Source organism: Electrona antarctica (genome assembly GCF_951216825.1).
Source record: "Electrona antarctica genome assembly, chromosome: 15".
NCBI lineage: Eukaryota > Metazoa > Chordata > Actinopteri > Myctophiformes > Myctophidae > Electrona > Electrona antarctica.
The window spans coordinates 44,816,638-44,833,159 of record NC_136796.1 but is presented as its reverse complement, the minus strand read 5'-3'; the positions used below and the strand labels follow the sequence as shown (position 1 = coordinate 44,833,159).

The following is a 16,522-nucleotide window of genomic DNA, read 5'->3' as shown; positions in this document are numbered from 1 at the left end:
CGGCCCGTTCCAGGCGCTGCACAAGTGCCCTTTTTTCACTTGAGCACCTGCCCCTCTGTCTGTGCACGCCATTGTGGTTGACATTGTGTGCTTTGCTATTTGCTAACTGTATAGAGATGCTTTATTGTTCTTAGCATGTGTATTTATCTAAAAGGAGATATACTCAGTTGAGAAGTCGAATGTTACCGAAATATAAATCTACCCCTTTTATCGTTGTATAAAGTTAATACATTGCACAGTATTCTGTATTTCCCCCGTGATATAATCCATAAACTAAAATCCATATTGTTTTATTTTACTGAATTTCAATGTCTGTCTGTTGACACAGATGATGTTGAATGATTCAGATCGGTAATATCAATTTCAGATGAACATCCATGAGATGTGAGAAAAGAAACTATTTATTTTTTACCTTTCAATTATTAGTTGCTGCTGCTGTGTCATTTTGTCTCTGTCTAGCAAAGCAAGAAATCTTGTCAAAGATGTAATCATAAAAATGCAAAGAAAGCACAAAAATCATGTCCAGAAAATCTTTATTGTGCACTGTATGTACACTGTACATACTGTACATTGTACAGTTGGTGCAGTAGATGCAACTCTCTAGTATCGAGGAGTTTGGGCTGGTTAGTTTTACAGTTTGTTGTTCCCAGAAGGAATATGAAGTTCATATATATATGCTGGCATATCTGCTCATTATTGACCATTTTCACCATGTCTGGTGGGGGTTCCCATCTCTGTCTCACTGTCTATATTTTGGGCATTTAGGGCCTTTTCAAACGGGAAGCGAGGAACGCACACGTTCAACGGCAGGTCTCCTTCCAGGTCTGCTCAAGAGGGGGCGCGACAACTCAAGCGTAAAAAAGAAATCACACCCGTGTGAACTGAGTGGTGCAAGGTCTTATATAGCCTGATCAGCTGTGGTCTGACGTAATGTCAGTGACCATAGTAACCATGCTCATTCTTTTGAGGGACAGGTACACAAACAAACACACACGGGTACTAACAAAGCCAGTTGTTGGAGTGGTTTGCACCACTCAAAAAGCTAAACAGTATCCAGGTCTGGTGAGTCGCGGGCGCGTGCACGGAACGAGCGTAAAAGCGCGTAAGTTGTCGCACCGCGACTTCTCCGCGCAAAAACGCAGGTCTCATTGAAAATAAACTATAGGCGTGTTATATCGCATCTCGTTTGAAAGGCCCTTTAGTCATTACAGTCATTTTCAATTCATTGTAAAAAAAATAAATGCTTTAAGATGATAAAATAGAATAGCAGATATACACGCTTCATGTGTTGAGTTAGTACCCGGTATGTGGTTAATTTATTCAATTGGTCTGGCTCGTGCTGTGTACAGTACTGCCACCGCATCAAGCTGATCTCTACAAGCACTGCAGGGTGGTGATAAGATTGAGCAATATCAGGAAATCTTAGTCACTGTTTGGGAGACTTTTTTTCCCTGTCTAAATTCCTTGGAATGGAATGAGAATGTATGGTTGGCTCCACTAACTAGCCACTGTTTAGCCAATAAAACCAGTTTGTTTCCAGCAAGCAGAGTTTGGTCATTGTGTGTGTAAAGCAGGAAATTGTAGAATGTTTCTGTGGCAGAAGTTCCATAAGGTCACTTCATAAAGGTTGTACTACAACTTGTGCACGCCTCGGCCAGCTAGTCAGGAATCAGATAATGGGCCGAGTACCGCAACCGCTTCTATTTCAACAAGGCCACCCTAGTGAGAGAGAGAGAGAGAGAGAGAGATAGACACCGGCAGAGATATTAGAAGAAAACCAACAAGTGTGCAGAAATGAACCCATAGATAAAGATTACAATGTTAGGTTCTAAAGGTGTGTTCACATGATCAAAGGAGAAGATGAGAGGGAGTGGGGGCTTTGTCCTTGCCTTTATCGACGATAAACCCACAGTGAAGACCTTCACTCAGTGAGTTATGAATGCTGAAGGCAGTGGTAATGGTGTGTTTTATTACACTTTATACTTACTCTGGGGAGAGCAGCGACCTGATAGGCTGCTCTGGCAGGGAAGTTACTGCTGAAAACTAGAAGAAAAACACAAAAAGACACAAAGACATTAGAAAAACATGAAGCTCGTCTGAAATAATATAATAGTAATTCCTCCAAGTTATGGGGGAAAAAAAACCTTTGTTTTCGTTTCACTATGATAGCATCTTTATTCCTTTGAAAAAAGAAATACCATTCACTTTATTCATCCGTTATAAAGACAATTTACAATTTAGGCATTTAGCAGACGCTCTTAATCCAGAGTGGTTTGCATTAAACAAGGACAAAAAGCATGGCAATACATCACATACATAAAAGTAGTTATCATGAATCATGCGTAAGCTAAGAACATAAAAACAGTGGAATATCTATATAATGGAACTGCATGTATACTTTATAGTGCTATGTCTACATAAAAATGCTATAAGTCTACAAAGAAATACAACAAACTACTTCTTATTACTAAACGTATGATGTATTTATTTTGAACAGGCCCATACCGTAGAGAACGGGAAAGCTGAGTACTTCCCTTTTTATAGGGAGAGGTGTTAATAGTTAGGTGTCATTTGGGACACTACGACGTGTAGACTGGGCGAGCCGAAGGGTCGAGTCGGCGACCTTACGATTTCCAGACGGCCTCTATAGTACTCTCTACCCACTCTGCTACGGACGCCATGCATTCCCGATCTCCACACTGACCTTGCCAGTGAAAAAACCCATTTGAATTTGAGCCATCCTGTGTTCCATCCTGGCCCCTTGCAGGGTCATGGAAAGTTCCCCTTGCTTTACACCGAGGGGTTATGGAGTGGTTGGGTGGGGAGTAGTTAGAAGCTGCAGGCACAGGCACAGGCAGAGAGAGGGGTTGGCGGCTATGGAGGGTTGGGTTGGGTTTCACCGCTGCGCCTGGACGGACGCTGGTATCTACTTACAACTCACTGGGCACCGCGGCTTCCATTACACCCGTTGCATTGTGAACGAAGAGGAAATGCCCTGGCCAAGACATGGTGGCCTGTGTTTATTCAAGAGTAGATGACTGAACTGCACTTGGGACTTGTCTTTCACGATGCAGAGGATGACGATGTGATTAAACAACGGGAGACCTGCAGGTGAAGCCTGTGACTTATACAGTTGGGTGCCACCGATATTGTCCCTTATCATTTGACCCATTTAGGCCTGACCTCAAAATTTAAAAAAATCCTTCTAAATCCTCCAGTTTTCTGAAATCAATATTTTCACGATTTTTCAAAAATAGCAGACCTACAAGCTCATAGCGCGCCACTCGGTGGCGCGCTATGAGCTTGTAGATCTGCTATATATGTGAAGTCTGCAGTGTTAATTTAACTCAAATGGAACCAGATGGACTGCATGGTTCCATTTGTTCACTCAATAGGTTACACAGCACTGTAAGGGTCCATTTGGTTCCTGACCCCTGGAACCCCTCCATGGGCCCCTAGCTGGGGACCCCCTGGAACCCCTCCACAGGCCCATAGCTGGGGACCCCCTGAAACCCCTCCATGGGCCCCTAGCTGGGGACCCCCTGGAACCCCTCCACAGGCCCATAGCTGGGGACCCCCTGGAACCCCTCCATGGGCCCCTAGCTGGGGACCCCCTGGAACCCCTCCACAGGCCCATAGCTGGGGACCCCCTGGAACCCCTCCATGGGCCCCTAGCTGGGGACCCCCTGGAACCCCTCCACAGGCCCATAGCTGGGGACCCCCTGGAACCCCTCCATGGGCCCCTAGCTGGGGACCCCCTGGAACCCCTCCACGGGCCCCTAGCTGGGGGACCCCCTGGAACCCCTCCACGGGCCCCTAGCTGGGGGACCCCCTGGAACCCCTCCATGGGCCCCTAGCTGGGGACCCCCTGGAACCCCTCCACAGGCCCATAGCTGGGGACCCCCTGGAACCCCTCCATGGGCCCCTAGCTGGGGACCCCTCCACGGGCCCCTAGCTGGGGGACTCCCTGGAACCCCTCCATGGACCCCTAGCTGGGGACCTCTCCATGGGCCCCTAGCTGGGGACCCCTCCACGGGCCCCTAGCTGGGGGACCCCCTGGAACCCCTCCATGGGCCCATAGCTGGGGACCCCTCCATGGGCCCCTAGCTGGGGGACCCCCTGGAACCCCTCCACGGGCCCCTGGGGACACCCTGGAACCCCTCCATGGGCCCCTAGCTGGGGACCCCTCCACGGGCCCCTAGCTGGGGGACCCCCTGGAACCCCTCCATGGGCCCCTAGCTGGGGACCCCTCCATGGGCCCCTAGCTGGGGACCCCTCCATGGGCCCCTAGCTGGGGGACCCCCTGGAACCCCTCAATGGGCCCCTAGCTGGGGGACCCCCTGGAACCCCTCCACGGGCCCCTAGCTGGGGGACCCCCTGGAACCCCTCCACGGGCCCCTAGCTGGGGGACCCCCTGGAACCCCTCCATGGGCCCCTGGGTGTCCCCAGACCCCCACATTGCAAACCACTGATCTAGAGCAATGGTTCCCACAGTGGGGGGAATGGGCACCGGACACGAGGACGTCCCATACTAACATATGTGGATGTACTCATGAAAGATGCAGGAGCGCAAAGCACCAACGAGCTGGCCGGATGTATGGAGAACCGGGATGACTGGAGGCGACGATGGAAGGCTCGTCTGAGGACGACCTAGAGAGAGGGTCCGGGGACCCCCAGGGGTCCTTGAGGGAGTTCCAGGGGGTCCCCAGCTAAATGATTGTTTGGAACCAAATGGACCCTTATGGGTCTGTAACTCTGAGATGTTACATTAACATTGATTTTACAATATAAACTGGGGGTCCGACTCAGAGAGATACATTTGAGTCGCCTGCGGCCTGACACCTATTATATTGACACAACAAATAATACATTTTAATGTAGAAAAGATTCCAGTAAAATCTCATGGATTTTACAAAAAAAATACATGGATTTTTACCCATGCCACCTTGTGGTACAGGTAAAATGGGTCTAAAATGGGTGTTTGTAAAGTGAGACTTGCAGACTGTTAGCGAAGGTACCATTACATAGTGGCAGCCAGGCAGGCATGTGCCTAGCTAGTGTCTGTGAAGTTGTATGGTGTGCTGTTGTATTGTCTGGACAAAGGGCGCCCTCATGTGGTACCTTTTGGAGCTGTTTTTTTACATTATTTTTCTAGGGAAATACTGTACCAGCATCCATTCCATCTGGAAACAGAACTAGAGCTGCAACTACCAATTATTTTCTTTAGCAATTCGTCTATAGATTGTTTTTTGACATTTGTTGCCAATCAAATGACGGATGTGATGCCCACCCACTCACCACACATGCTAATTTGAATATAAATTGATCATTTTACAAGTGATTATTTTTTCATAATCTAATAAATCAATTAGTTTGATTAACTGTTATACACCTAAACAGAACCGTGTCATTATCTGGGGTGGGTAGGTGGGTGGGGGAGGTGTGCAAGATGGCCTCAGAGGGACCATGAGACCCATTTAGACCGGCTGCCTGAGGTCGATTCTACAAATGTCTTCTAAATCCTGACATGTTTTCTGAAAAACATTCATAAAAAATGTTTCTATGTCAGTGGTTCTCAAGGTTTTTCATGTCAAGGACCCCAAAAAATATATGTAATTGGCCGTCGACCCCCAACTGAAAATGTTGCTCCATGGATGCTCCCAGAAGCAAAGATTTGAGTTAAAAGCGTTCGCTCTGAAAGAATATATATTAAAGGATTTGTGCCACATTTTCACGATTTAAAAAAAATAGCAGACCTACAAGCTCTACAAGCTGCTATTTTCCAATAGCTAAAGTGTAACATAAGGCTATAGAAACACCAAAAAGGGGTCCCTGCCCAGAATGGGTTAAGAAACATCTACAGGTCGACTTACATGTCTTATAGGTCTCATTGACGCTGGTGAAGTCATTCATGTCCGCCAGCAGCACCGTGGTCTTCACCACTGAAACAGACATGCAAGTGTGCGTGTGTGTGCGTGTGTGTGTGTGTGTGTGTGTGTGTGTGTGTGTGTGTGTGTGTGTGTGTGTGTGTGTGTGTGTGTGTAGGATGGGTACAGTTCAACAAAAGTACAGGTCAATACAAAAAAAAAGACAATAAAACCAGAACAAGCACTAAGACTTGTTTACACAATGGTCCTCCATTTTCAATTCATCAGAGCATTTAAAGACATACAATTTAAAATATACACTTCTATGCAAGAAGTGTATACTGTGTGAAATGAAATGAAATGAAATGAAATGAAATGAAATCTATATTTACCCAGGGTATCTGGGCTAAGCTCAAGAACTTGTTTCCAGCCAGGCCCTGCTCATAGAACACATTTCATCGTAGTGGTTGATGCCTTGTTCAAGGGCATTTCAGCGGTGTGTGTGTGTGTGTGTGTGTGTGTGTGTGTGTGTGTGTGTGTGTGTGTGTGTGTGTGTTAGGACCATAGAGGTTAGGACATGACAATCAAAGCACCTGACATGAATAGTGCTGAGCAATATGGACAAAATAAAATGAATGTGAAGTGAGGGGCGCTCTTATCGTACATCATCATGACGTGACATGTCGATTTGCTCAGACACATATGACGTACATTCTCCATTCATTGTCAATGGGAATGTAATGTTTGTGTAAGACGGAAATCTACACTAATAGCTGAATATAGGAGGGGCTAGCGCCCCTCAAAAATAACACAATATTTTTGCAGCTATTTCTAACAATTTGTGAAAGTCTACAACCCCTATGCCATATCACAATTGATGATATTACGACATCCAAAAGCACACTGATGAAATAAGACATGACATATGATGACAATTAGATCTCACCGTTGTTATAGTCACAGCCTGCCGCCTTCAGGATCTCTCCCATGTTGATGAGTGCCTTAAAAAGAGATTGATTGAAGTATTTATTAACCGTTTGCAGAATTACAGTACATTTCAAGCACAACTCAATACAAAAAACTGTTAACTGTGAGTGGACGACCCAATAAAGCACTACACTCGTTTACAAGAGAGTCCACCTTGTTCAATTCATCATAACATTTAGAGACGTACAAATATACACTTCTATATCAGCCAAAAAACAGGAAATCACCATAGAGGTAAAAAGGGAAAAGAAAACATACAGTGAGGGGAAAAGGGAGTGGGGGGGGGGGGATTCAGATTTTACGGGGGCCAGTTTCGAATTGCAGCCATCCGTATAGGTGCCCTTTGAGAGCGGTTTTGAAGGAGTCAAGGGATTCGCATGTCTTAATGACCGTTGGTAGGGCGTTCCACACTTTGGTGGCATAGATAGCGATAGGACCACTCCACGCCAATATTTTACTGTTCCATTTAATCTGTTCCTAAATGTGGTGAATATGTAAAACAAAGTTCTGTCAATGGCCGTCTACCATTTAATTGTTTAGAGTCTAAAAACAGTGATCTCTAAACCTTTGATCTGGGCACTTGGCTCTGAATGTCCGGGGCGGGGGTCCGGGGACGGTCTCACCTGTTTGGCCTGAGCCTGCACCCCTCCAGCAACCAGCTGACCAGAGGCAGTGTCCAGTCCCAGCTGACCTGAGATGTACATGGTTCTGTCCGCCACCACCGCCTGGCTGGACACACGGACAGACAGACACGCATGCACGCACACACGCACGACACATGCACACACAATTATGCAAATCTCTTCAGTGGAGACAAAATTTGGCATTATCCTATTTATATTCTATGAAGAGAGCAACAAAATTACTCACATAAACCTATTAATATTTATATTCAACCCACTCGTTAAAACAGTTTCTGTCTAGAACTACTATATTATAGTATAATAATATTAATAATAATAACTTTATTTACATAGCACATTTCTAGACAAAGTTACAAAGTGGTGTACAACCAAATTCACCAGAAAGCAGGGAAACCAAACACAATTAGAAGGGATGCAACATAGCAAATCACCAACTTACAACCAGATGGCCAAAAGTAACAGAAGCATAGTTAAAAATGAAATATAAAACCAACAAAATACAAAGTTCAGCGAACAAAATTATTGCAAACATTCAAGGGGGATGTTTTCTGAACAAATATGTTTTGAGAAGAGATTTAAAGAATGTATAAACAACAACCACCATCACGTGCATTCCATCCCCGTTTGGAAACGTGAGCTGAGCTTTATTACCATCTCTGGCCTCCATTCACGGCCTTGGCAGCTGATTGGCTGAACAAGTAACACCACCCCCCCCATTAAGTCTGCTCTAGTAACGAAAGTATGTGTCAAGAATTAATTAACAAAAGGAAAACATTGTGTTAATACTACTGAACTGAATAGTAAAGCTAGGCTACTATTAGTTTACATTTTAATTAGGCACATTCCTAAATGAGCGTTCATTCATGTCTTGTCTTCTCCGAGCTAAAATCTAGGAAAAACATTCAATAGAAAATATTAAATCCCCACCTGTAAATTCCCTGTCTGATCGGTGCTTTTGGTGTGTATGGAATTTGCCGACGAATTGCTGCCATTGTGCCTGTTTGTTGTTAGAAACACGTTCTCTAAGCTCCGCAAGTCTGCAGGAAACCTTACCTTTGACACTGAAAGACTATTTCAACACTTTTATCATGCATGTACTTTGACCCGCCTGACCAAATTGGTCACCAACCAGTCAATTTCTATTCATTCATTCAGAACGAGCACAACGAATTTGCACACATATTAATCAGTTTGGAATTTCCAAAGACCACAATTAACATTCTTCTCACCTGTATGGTCCAATAGCAGCCGGGGCTGAAGTAGTATGGATTATCTTTCTAGCAATAGTAGACATGATGATGTTTGTTTCCAACTTTCAAGTCACCAAAGTGGTCGTGAATGAAAAGGACAACTGGACAAGATTCCTTGAATCATTGGGCAGCCTTCAACTTCAAGTCCTTACCGTAGTGTCTTTCAATAAGCGCATGGTCATTTCTCCTAATACCGTAGTGTCTATCAATAAGCGCATGGTCATTTCTGCAGTGCGACGCTAATATCACTGCCTGGGGCAATATATGCATTGCAAAGGCAGGTGAACTTAATTGGCGAGGCTAGAAGAGCCGAGGTGCGGATCGACATTTGTTCTGAACGAAGTGCTCTTTTGGAAGAAACATGAAATCCATAATTTTTCCCCATAGCATTTTTTCGGACAAATAATGAATTCAATGATTGCGTCCATAAATGATCCACGTCCAGATTATTTATGGTAGAAACAGCCAACAGGTGTTTCGTTTACATTACCAGATGTATGTCTTCAGCTCTGAGCCGCTGATTGATTGAAGTATTTATGAACAGTTTGCAGAATTACAGTACATTTCAAGCACAACTCAATACAAAAACTGTCAACTGTGAGTGGACGACCCAATAAAGCACTACACTTGTTTACAAGAGGGTCCACCTTGTTCAATTCATCATAACATTTAGAGACGTACAAATATATAGCCAAAAACAGGAAATCATCATAAAGGAGGTAAAAAAAAAGGGGGGGGGGGGGGACATGTAGACCTCAACCCAACAGTTAGATAAATATTAAGATCAAACGCACACAGGCCAGTGTCTCATCTCATATTATCCTTTATTATTTGCGCTTTTACAAACATATTTAAAGTGTAACAAACAAAAGATAATAAATTAGGAGTTTTAAACATTATACATTCCAATCTTCATCAAGTTTTAGCCTACATATAGGTCTAGTAGTGGTATAGTGGGGTTGAAACATAAAATTCATAATTTAAAAACTTTTTTTTCTATGAAGACTGAATATGACATCTTCAGTCTCTCATAATTGTGTTTTTATTGGGCTCATTGTATGGAGCAAATAGTTTCCTTCGGCTGACAAGACAGCCACCATATTTTCTCTATTATTGTGTACTAAATACAGTAGGTTCCCAAACTTTTTCATGTCAAGGGCCCCCAAATTGACACGAATTAGCCCAAGGACCCCCATTTGAAAAGATATGCCAGGGACCCCCCATAAGAGAAGATTGTTACAGCTCTAGCAGTGATTCTCAACCCGTTCAATTTCAAGGACCCCCAGTTTGACATGCATTAGGCTACGGACCCCCATTTAATGGCATTTCTATCTCTGGGACCCCCAATTTATATTGTAAAATCAATGTTAATTTAACTCTTGAGAGTGTACAAATGGAACCATTTGTACACTCTCAGAGTTACAGGGTCCATTTGGTTCCTTTTGGTTATTTAGCTGGGGGACCCCTTGGAACTCTCTCAAGGACCCCTGGGGGGTCCCCGGACCCCACTTTGGGAACCACTGACTTAATACACTATCATTCCACTACACAGCAAACAATCATAATAAAACATGCATAGTCTAAAACAAGCATAAATCAAGACACATATTTGACAAAGGGAAGAAAATATTACCAGCCAAATTAGCTACAATATTTAAAACCACATGTCACAATGAGAAGTTTAGAATATTAAATAAATAAACGTGAAACTTTCACAAGTTGCTAATTTGCACTGTCTGCAGACCACAATGTAGAGACGGAGAAAAAGCAAAATGCTCGACACAAAGCAAATTCATTCTTAATTAAGATCTTAATTTCTATGAAAACCAGCTGGTCCCATTATTATCCCACGTCAGACAAACAAACGGGTGGCTTATTACTGTACATATAGCGTTTAAAAAATGTAACACTTTCAGATTTTAGCTGTTGAAAATATGTTTCGTTCATTTTGGTCATATCGTTAAATGACGACTTTGCCAATATTTTACCGTCAGCTACTTCAAAGACAAGAGGGGTCAACGTTTACTGTCAGTGAAGCAGTGTTGAAATAGCAGACCTACAAGCTCGTAGCGCGGCACTCGGTGCCGCGCTACGAGCTTGTAGATCTGCTATTTTTCAATAGCCAAGGCATAACATAATGCTTAAAACACCAAAAGGGGTTCCCGCCCAGAGTGGGTTAAAGTCAACGTGCCTGCAAATAGAACCACTTATCAAGAAGTCATTCAGTCATTTCATTCATGAACATCAGATCCCAACCTCAGCAGATATAGTGGAATAACATTTTCTAAAGGGATAGTTTGTTCTCTCAGACTGGATCGATTAAAAGCCCACAGTAATGTATCCCCTGATGCCCGAGTCTGACCTGCAGTCTCCATCGTACTAATATTGTCTAAAGGGAATTATAGGTCTGAAAAGACAATTAAGGGGTGAATGCAATTAATTACCCGTTACAGTATAAGATAAACCAATGAATGACGTCAGGAGAATACAATTAATTATCTGCTACAGTAGGAGAACCAGCTGTACTAATGGGTCCCCAGAGGGCACGCTGTGGGAGAAACAGGCCAGCAGGCGTTTAAAACCTAGTCTACACATGCCCTCAAACTAGTCAATATTAGTTTATACATCATGTATGAAGTCTTAAGTACATTTAAATTATTGTATACATGGGGTGGGGAATAACAGTGGACAAAAGTCATACTGTAGTTCTGAACTGTTCGTATCATTCGATAATTTTATTTTTCTATTTGACGAATGCTTTTCAAGCATAATTCATTATAAACAAAGGGCCTGCCAGAGATTAAAAGGGGTATTATGAACAATTTGCACGTCACTTAATTTTAAATGAGATGTTTTGGATTGTATGAACAATGTGAAGGAGCACAGAATATGTGTATATATTACGTTCTCAGTCACAGAACACAAATAATACGTGTATTCTTCGAGACGACTAGAGAATCAGACATGGCTGCTGAGGCACTATAAAGATTCACAGAGAGAAGAGAAGAGAGTCCGTCTATAAAACCCGACGCTTTGAAATGAATGAAGCAGTTCAGAACATCATACATGACATGAACACACAATGTGCTAAATGAAAGGACAAGGCTGATTAACTTTCATTTGATGGACCACAAGCTGTTGAAGACATACTGTACAATATGATCTGCTCGTTCAATCGATGTTAACCCATTTTGACCTGAGATCAGATTCTAAAAATGTCTTCTACATCCCGACAGTTTTCTGAAAAAGCTATGTTTCTATGTCAGTCGTTCTTCGATTTTTCAAAAATAGCAGACCTACAAGCTCGTAGCGCGCCACTCGGTGGCGCGCTATGAGCTTGTAGATCTGCTATTTTTCAAATGCTAAAGCATAACATAATGTTAACACCAAAAGGGGTTCCCGCCCAAAATGGGTTAAAAGGGATCACACCATCTTCTTATTCCATGTTGAAGAAATGTATTTCATCGTCTATAACTATTCTGGCTTATTGTACATTTTGCTTCTTGTATTAAGGCATTCTCAACTTTTATTAACATCACGATTGTCTTTGGTCATGGATTAACCTCCACAGCTTTTGTCGCGGCCGTTTCTGTAGTCAGTTTATATACCATTATTTACATTAAAAAGGAAAGTGTTCAAGAAGAAAAAAATAATAGACCACAAGGTGATCAGTGAACAATGCTCCTGTAGAACCCATCTGCTGATGCGGCGGCAGCTGCTACAGTTAGATGGAATGTAGCCTTAACCCATTTAGGCCCGAGGACGATTCTACAAATGCCTTCTAAATCATGACAGTTTTCTGAAAAACCCATGTTTCTATGTCAGTCGTTCTCAAACAATTTCATGTCAAGGACCCCCAAGAACATATGTAATTGGCCACCGAACCCCCATCTGAAAATATGTTGTTCCAGGGATCCCCCCCCCCCCAGAAGCACGTTCGCTCTGAAAGAATATATATATTCAAATCTTTGCAACACATTGTGCCGCGCTACGAGCTTGTAGATCTGCTATTTTTCAATAGCTAAAAGTAGAATAGCTAACGTAGAATGCTTAAAACACCAAAAGGGGTGCCCGCCCAGAATGGGTGAAGCCCAAAACATACTTTCAGTAAAGTACATATGCAAACAACACGCATTCCTATGTCCCCGTGAAGGCTTACAGAGCTAAACTTGACTAGAAGATAAAGCAGGAAAGCATAAATCAAAGAAGATAGGTTGCTGCAAAGATTGAGACTTGTTGCTTGTGTCGCATTTCCGGTGACACATTTTTATAACCACGTCTGTCTGTTGTTCTAAACTTACATAAAGTATGTTTCGGGGTCTATTAGGTGTCATGATGGATAATATCCTACCTTCAGTGTCCTGGAAAGAAAGGTCTCGCTGAGTTCAGTCTGTGGTTCAATGAATGAAAGGCAAAAATCAAGTAGGAAAGCAAGAGATTAAATGATGATGGCAAAAGGCTTGGTTCACTCAAAGACAAACCATGAACCCCGCTGTGCAAACAGGGACACGCATGTTTGAAATATGTCTTCTTGGGAAGACGGGGTATAAGCGCTGTCGAAGCAGCACTCTAGATAAAAAGGACCAACGTCCCATTACTGTGGAATTTTACAACGGGGCGAAAAATGGTGGACAAAAGCCCCAAAAGACGTTCAAAATCTTCTTTCGGTAGCTCATCGTGAGACCATTCTTTCCTCTCTTCCTTCATGATCAGAACGTTAACACAATCGGTGCCGGGATTTCTTTCAAAATAGAAGCTCGGGGTGCCAGGAAGATATGGCGGCTTTTACTCTGTAAAGCCCCCCCCCCCCCTTCCGTTCCGGACAAAAACCGGGAGACATGTTTTTTGCTTGTTTACCTCGCTAAGATTACGATATAAATCGCTGATGATTGCTCGCTTCATATTTTGAACGAGAGGCATGTTGGAAGTCAGAAATGAAGAGCTTTAGTATATCCATCTGGTCGAAACCACGGAGAGCTCCCTAGATTACGCGCGCCGAGCCTTTCTTTGTGAGCGGTATATACAGGGAAGTGAACGACAAAGCGCATGTGCGAAAGAGCAAGGAGTATGGTGCAGAAGGAGAGGCCAACTAAAAAAAAAAAAAAAAAAATCAGAATATTTTTCTCTCGTTTGATATCAATGAAAATGTGCTAGGACGTCGTAGCAACCAGTCGGTTGGATTAGTTATGACGTGCCCACACGTCGTACAGTCTAAATGGGTTCAGTCATTCAGCAGTGGGTCAAAAGAACTGCCTAAGGGCTTCCGGCGAGAGCACTACTGTGGTCACGTTGGTTCTTCTAAAGTCAGTGGAATATAAATCATGTTAGCACCCAGTGGAGTACTGAGTAAACTTGATGGGAGGATGAGGGGGCAGATTGGATGGTGATAAGACAGGGCAGGGCCAAGGGGATCACTTCTTAGAAGTTCTGTTGCCGTCGTTTCTTGGCGTCCATGGCGTCCAGGATGGGCTGTCTCTTGGCCGTGTAGCGCTGCCGCAGCTCCTCGATCTCCCGCTCCATCATGGGGTCGAGGGCGGTCAGACGCAACTGGAGCTCCTCGAAGTCCAGGTTCTTCAACTGGGGGGGATGAGCACGTTAAGCCCGTTTGGGACTGACAGCAGATTCCACAAATGTCTTCTAAATCATTTGTTTTAGTGAAAAACCTCATGTTTCTATATCACCCCCATCTGAAAATATGTTGTTCCAGGGACCTCCCCAGAAGCAAACTTTTGAGTTAAAAACGTTCGCTCTGAAAGAATATATATTCCAAAGTTGTGCCACATTTTCACGATTACAAACAAAATAGCAGACCTACAAGCTTGTAGCGCGGCACTTGGTGCCGTGCTACGAGCTTGTAGATCTGCTATTTTTCAATAGCTAAAGTATGACATAATGCTTAACACCAAAAGGGGTTCCCGTCCAGAATGGGTTAATGTAAGAAATCTTGACATCTAGCATGTGTAATCGCTCTAAACATATGAACGTAACATCAGGGCTTACTTTTCGACTCTGTTTGAGTCGAAACATGTTGGCTTATTTTAACTTTTCTAAATAAAGTACCGGTACATTTATTTTTATCCACCTTCTCCTCATTTTTTAACCGTTTGAGTGCTCGGATCGCCGCCTTTTTCTAGTATTCTTGTCCCACTGATCCTTGAAGCACCAGAGCCTACTTTACATAATTATTATAATTATCTCCATCGAGCACCTGGTTGATTTTCTTTTTTATATGAAAGTAATGAATTGCATTTTTAATGAATTGCATTTTTATAGCACTTTTCCAAGTGCTCAAAGCACTTTACAATGGTTCATTCATTCATATACGTACATTGGGAGGTGAAGCGGCGAACAGTCGACGCCAGCGTCCTCACTTCCCACATTCACACACCAATGGTGGCAAGCTCACACCGACCGACTCATTGGAGGCAATGTAGGGTTCAGTGTCTTGCCCAAGGACACTTCGACATGTGGACAGGAGGAGCCGGGATTCGAACCGCCGACCCCCAGGGATCATTGGACGACCCGCTCTACCTCCTGAGCCACAGCCGCAGGTAAACGGAACTGCAGTGCTATACTCACAAAGTCAAAGTCTCCGTCCTGAGGCACCTTCCAGTTGTCTGGGAAGACGTTCTTGGCCTGGATGTGGTATCCAGGCTGCTCCGCATGGGGCTGGTTGTGGTTGTAGTTCTCCTGCTGCTGGGACACCTTGTTGGAGTCCTGCTTGTCAAAGTAATCCATGAAGGAGGGCCGTAGAGGCTGCTGGGAGGTAGCATGTCCTGTGATGATAATCATTAAAAGAAAAACATTTATTTGTACTGTATGGGGGGCTTCCAGTCTTCACAGAGGCTAAAGAGCAGTGTTGTTTTTGTCGACTAAAACTAAGACGAAAAATGTTCGTCGACTACCTTTTCTTTTTTTTTGTGGCTTTCACCTTTATTTTATATTTTTTTATAGAGGGACAGACAGTAGGATGACAGGAAATGGGGAGAGAGATGGGGGGGGGGGGGGGTGGTCAGGAGTCGAACCGAGTCACATTTTAGTCACCTGGAATGTCTTAGTGTTAGTCCAGTTTTAGTCAACTAAATGTCATAAGATTTTAGTCGACTAAATCTACAGTTGATTTACTCGACTAAATTGTATTTTGGTGGGCCTTGATGCCGTCGTAACCAATTGTAAAATGACTTATTCTGGATCTCTTGTCCACTAGTCCATTCCTAACATTTTAGTCTAGTTTTTATTTGTTGACGAAATTGTCGGTATATTTAGTCTTAGTTTTAGTCATCGTAGCTTAGTGTTCATTTAGTTTCCATTTAGTTTCCGTCAGTGGAAAAAAGTAGTCGACGAACATTTTTCATCTTAGTTTTAGTCGACGAAATCAACACTAAGATACAGTCTACCATTCATTTTCTATGGAAGACATAGAAAGCCACATCTTGTAGCTGCTGCAAAAGCTGCCACAGATACAAAGCTACAAACACGCTGTGTAGCTTTGTATCTTTTGCATCAGCCAGTGTGAACGCAGCATAAATGGTCTTGCAAAAGGGGAGCGATAAAACACGCCTATAGTTCATTTTCAATGACACCTGCGTTTTTGCTCGGAGAAGTCACGGCGCGACAACGCAAGCGTATTTACGTGAGCGTGGTCCCGTGAATGTGTTGCGCACGTGCATGCTCGTTTCGTGCACACCAGGCCTGGATTCGGTTTAGCTTTTTTTTGAGTGGTGCAACCACTCCAAGGAACAGCAATGTCCGTGTTCACCTATGTTTGTGTGTG

General features: G+C 43.5%; 2 protein-coding genes across 7 annotated transcripts in view; both read right to left on the bottom strand.

Moving 5' to 3' along the window:
• The window catches only part of stk3 (serine/threonine kinase 3), a 101,309-nt gene that overhangs the window by 75,104 nt on the left and 9,683 nt on the right, over positions 1-16,522 (bottom strand). The window contains exons 10-12 of one of the 5 annotated variants that reach the window (XR_013791792.1): positions 15,328-15,524; positions 10,883-14,325; positions 9,554-10,811 (exon numbers count right to left, since the gene is read on the bottom strand). Coding sequence is in view for 2 of the 5 variants with exons in the window: in XM_079523265.1 (XP_079379391.1) it covers positions 14,167-14,325; positions 15,328-15,524 (356 nt within the window). In the remaining 3 variants the exon portion in view is untranslated. Of the gene's footprint in view, positions 1-9,553; positions 14,326-15,327; positions 15,525-16,522 lie in introns of those variants that run through there. The other 4 variants (XR_013791793.1, XR_013791791.1, XM_079523265.1 and 1 more) reach the window with 4 other exon arrangements.
• LOC306938409 (2-iminobutanoate/2-iminopropanoate deaminase-like) lies at positions 1,262-8,842 on the bottom strand. Of its 2 annotated transcripts, none has more exons than XM_079522580.1 (6): positions 8,728-8,842; positions 7,478-7,583; positions 6,814-6,868; positions 5,874-5,942; positions 1,988-2,043; positions 1,262-1,719 (listed from the first exon to the last, which is right to left on the bottom strand). In XM_079522580.1, exons 1-6 carry the CDS (start codon positions 8,790-8,792, stop codon positions 1,663-1,665), a joined length of 408 nt encoding a protein of 135 aa, XP_079378706.1. In that variant the 5' UTR covers positions 8,793-8,842; the 3' UTR covers positions 1,262-1,662. The 2 variants fall into 2 exon arrangements, with proteins under 2 accessions (XP_079378706.1, XP_079378707.1); XM_079522581.1 differs by lacking the exon at positions 8,728-8,842 and adding an exon at positions 8,426-8,546.

Coding starts and splice junctions, on each gene's coding strand:
- LOC306938409 (XM_079522580.1), bottom strand. CDS start 8,792: ATGTCTACTATTGCTAGAAAGATAATCCATACTACTTCAGCCCCGGCT. Junction 2,044..5,873: donor CAATGAGACCTATAAGACAT/GTAAGTCGACCT, acceptor TTTTTCTTCTAG/TTTTCAGCAGTAACTTCCCT. Junction 1,720..1,987: donor AGGTCGCTGCTCTCCCCAGA/GTAAGTATAAAG, acceptor CTCTCTCACTAG/GGTGGCCTTGTTGAAATAGA.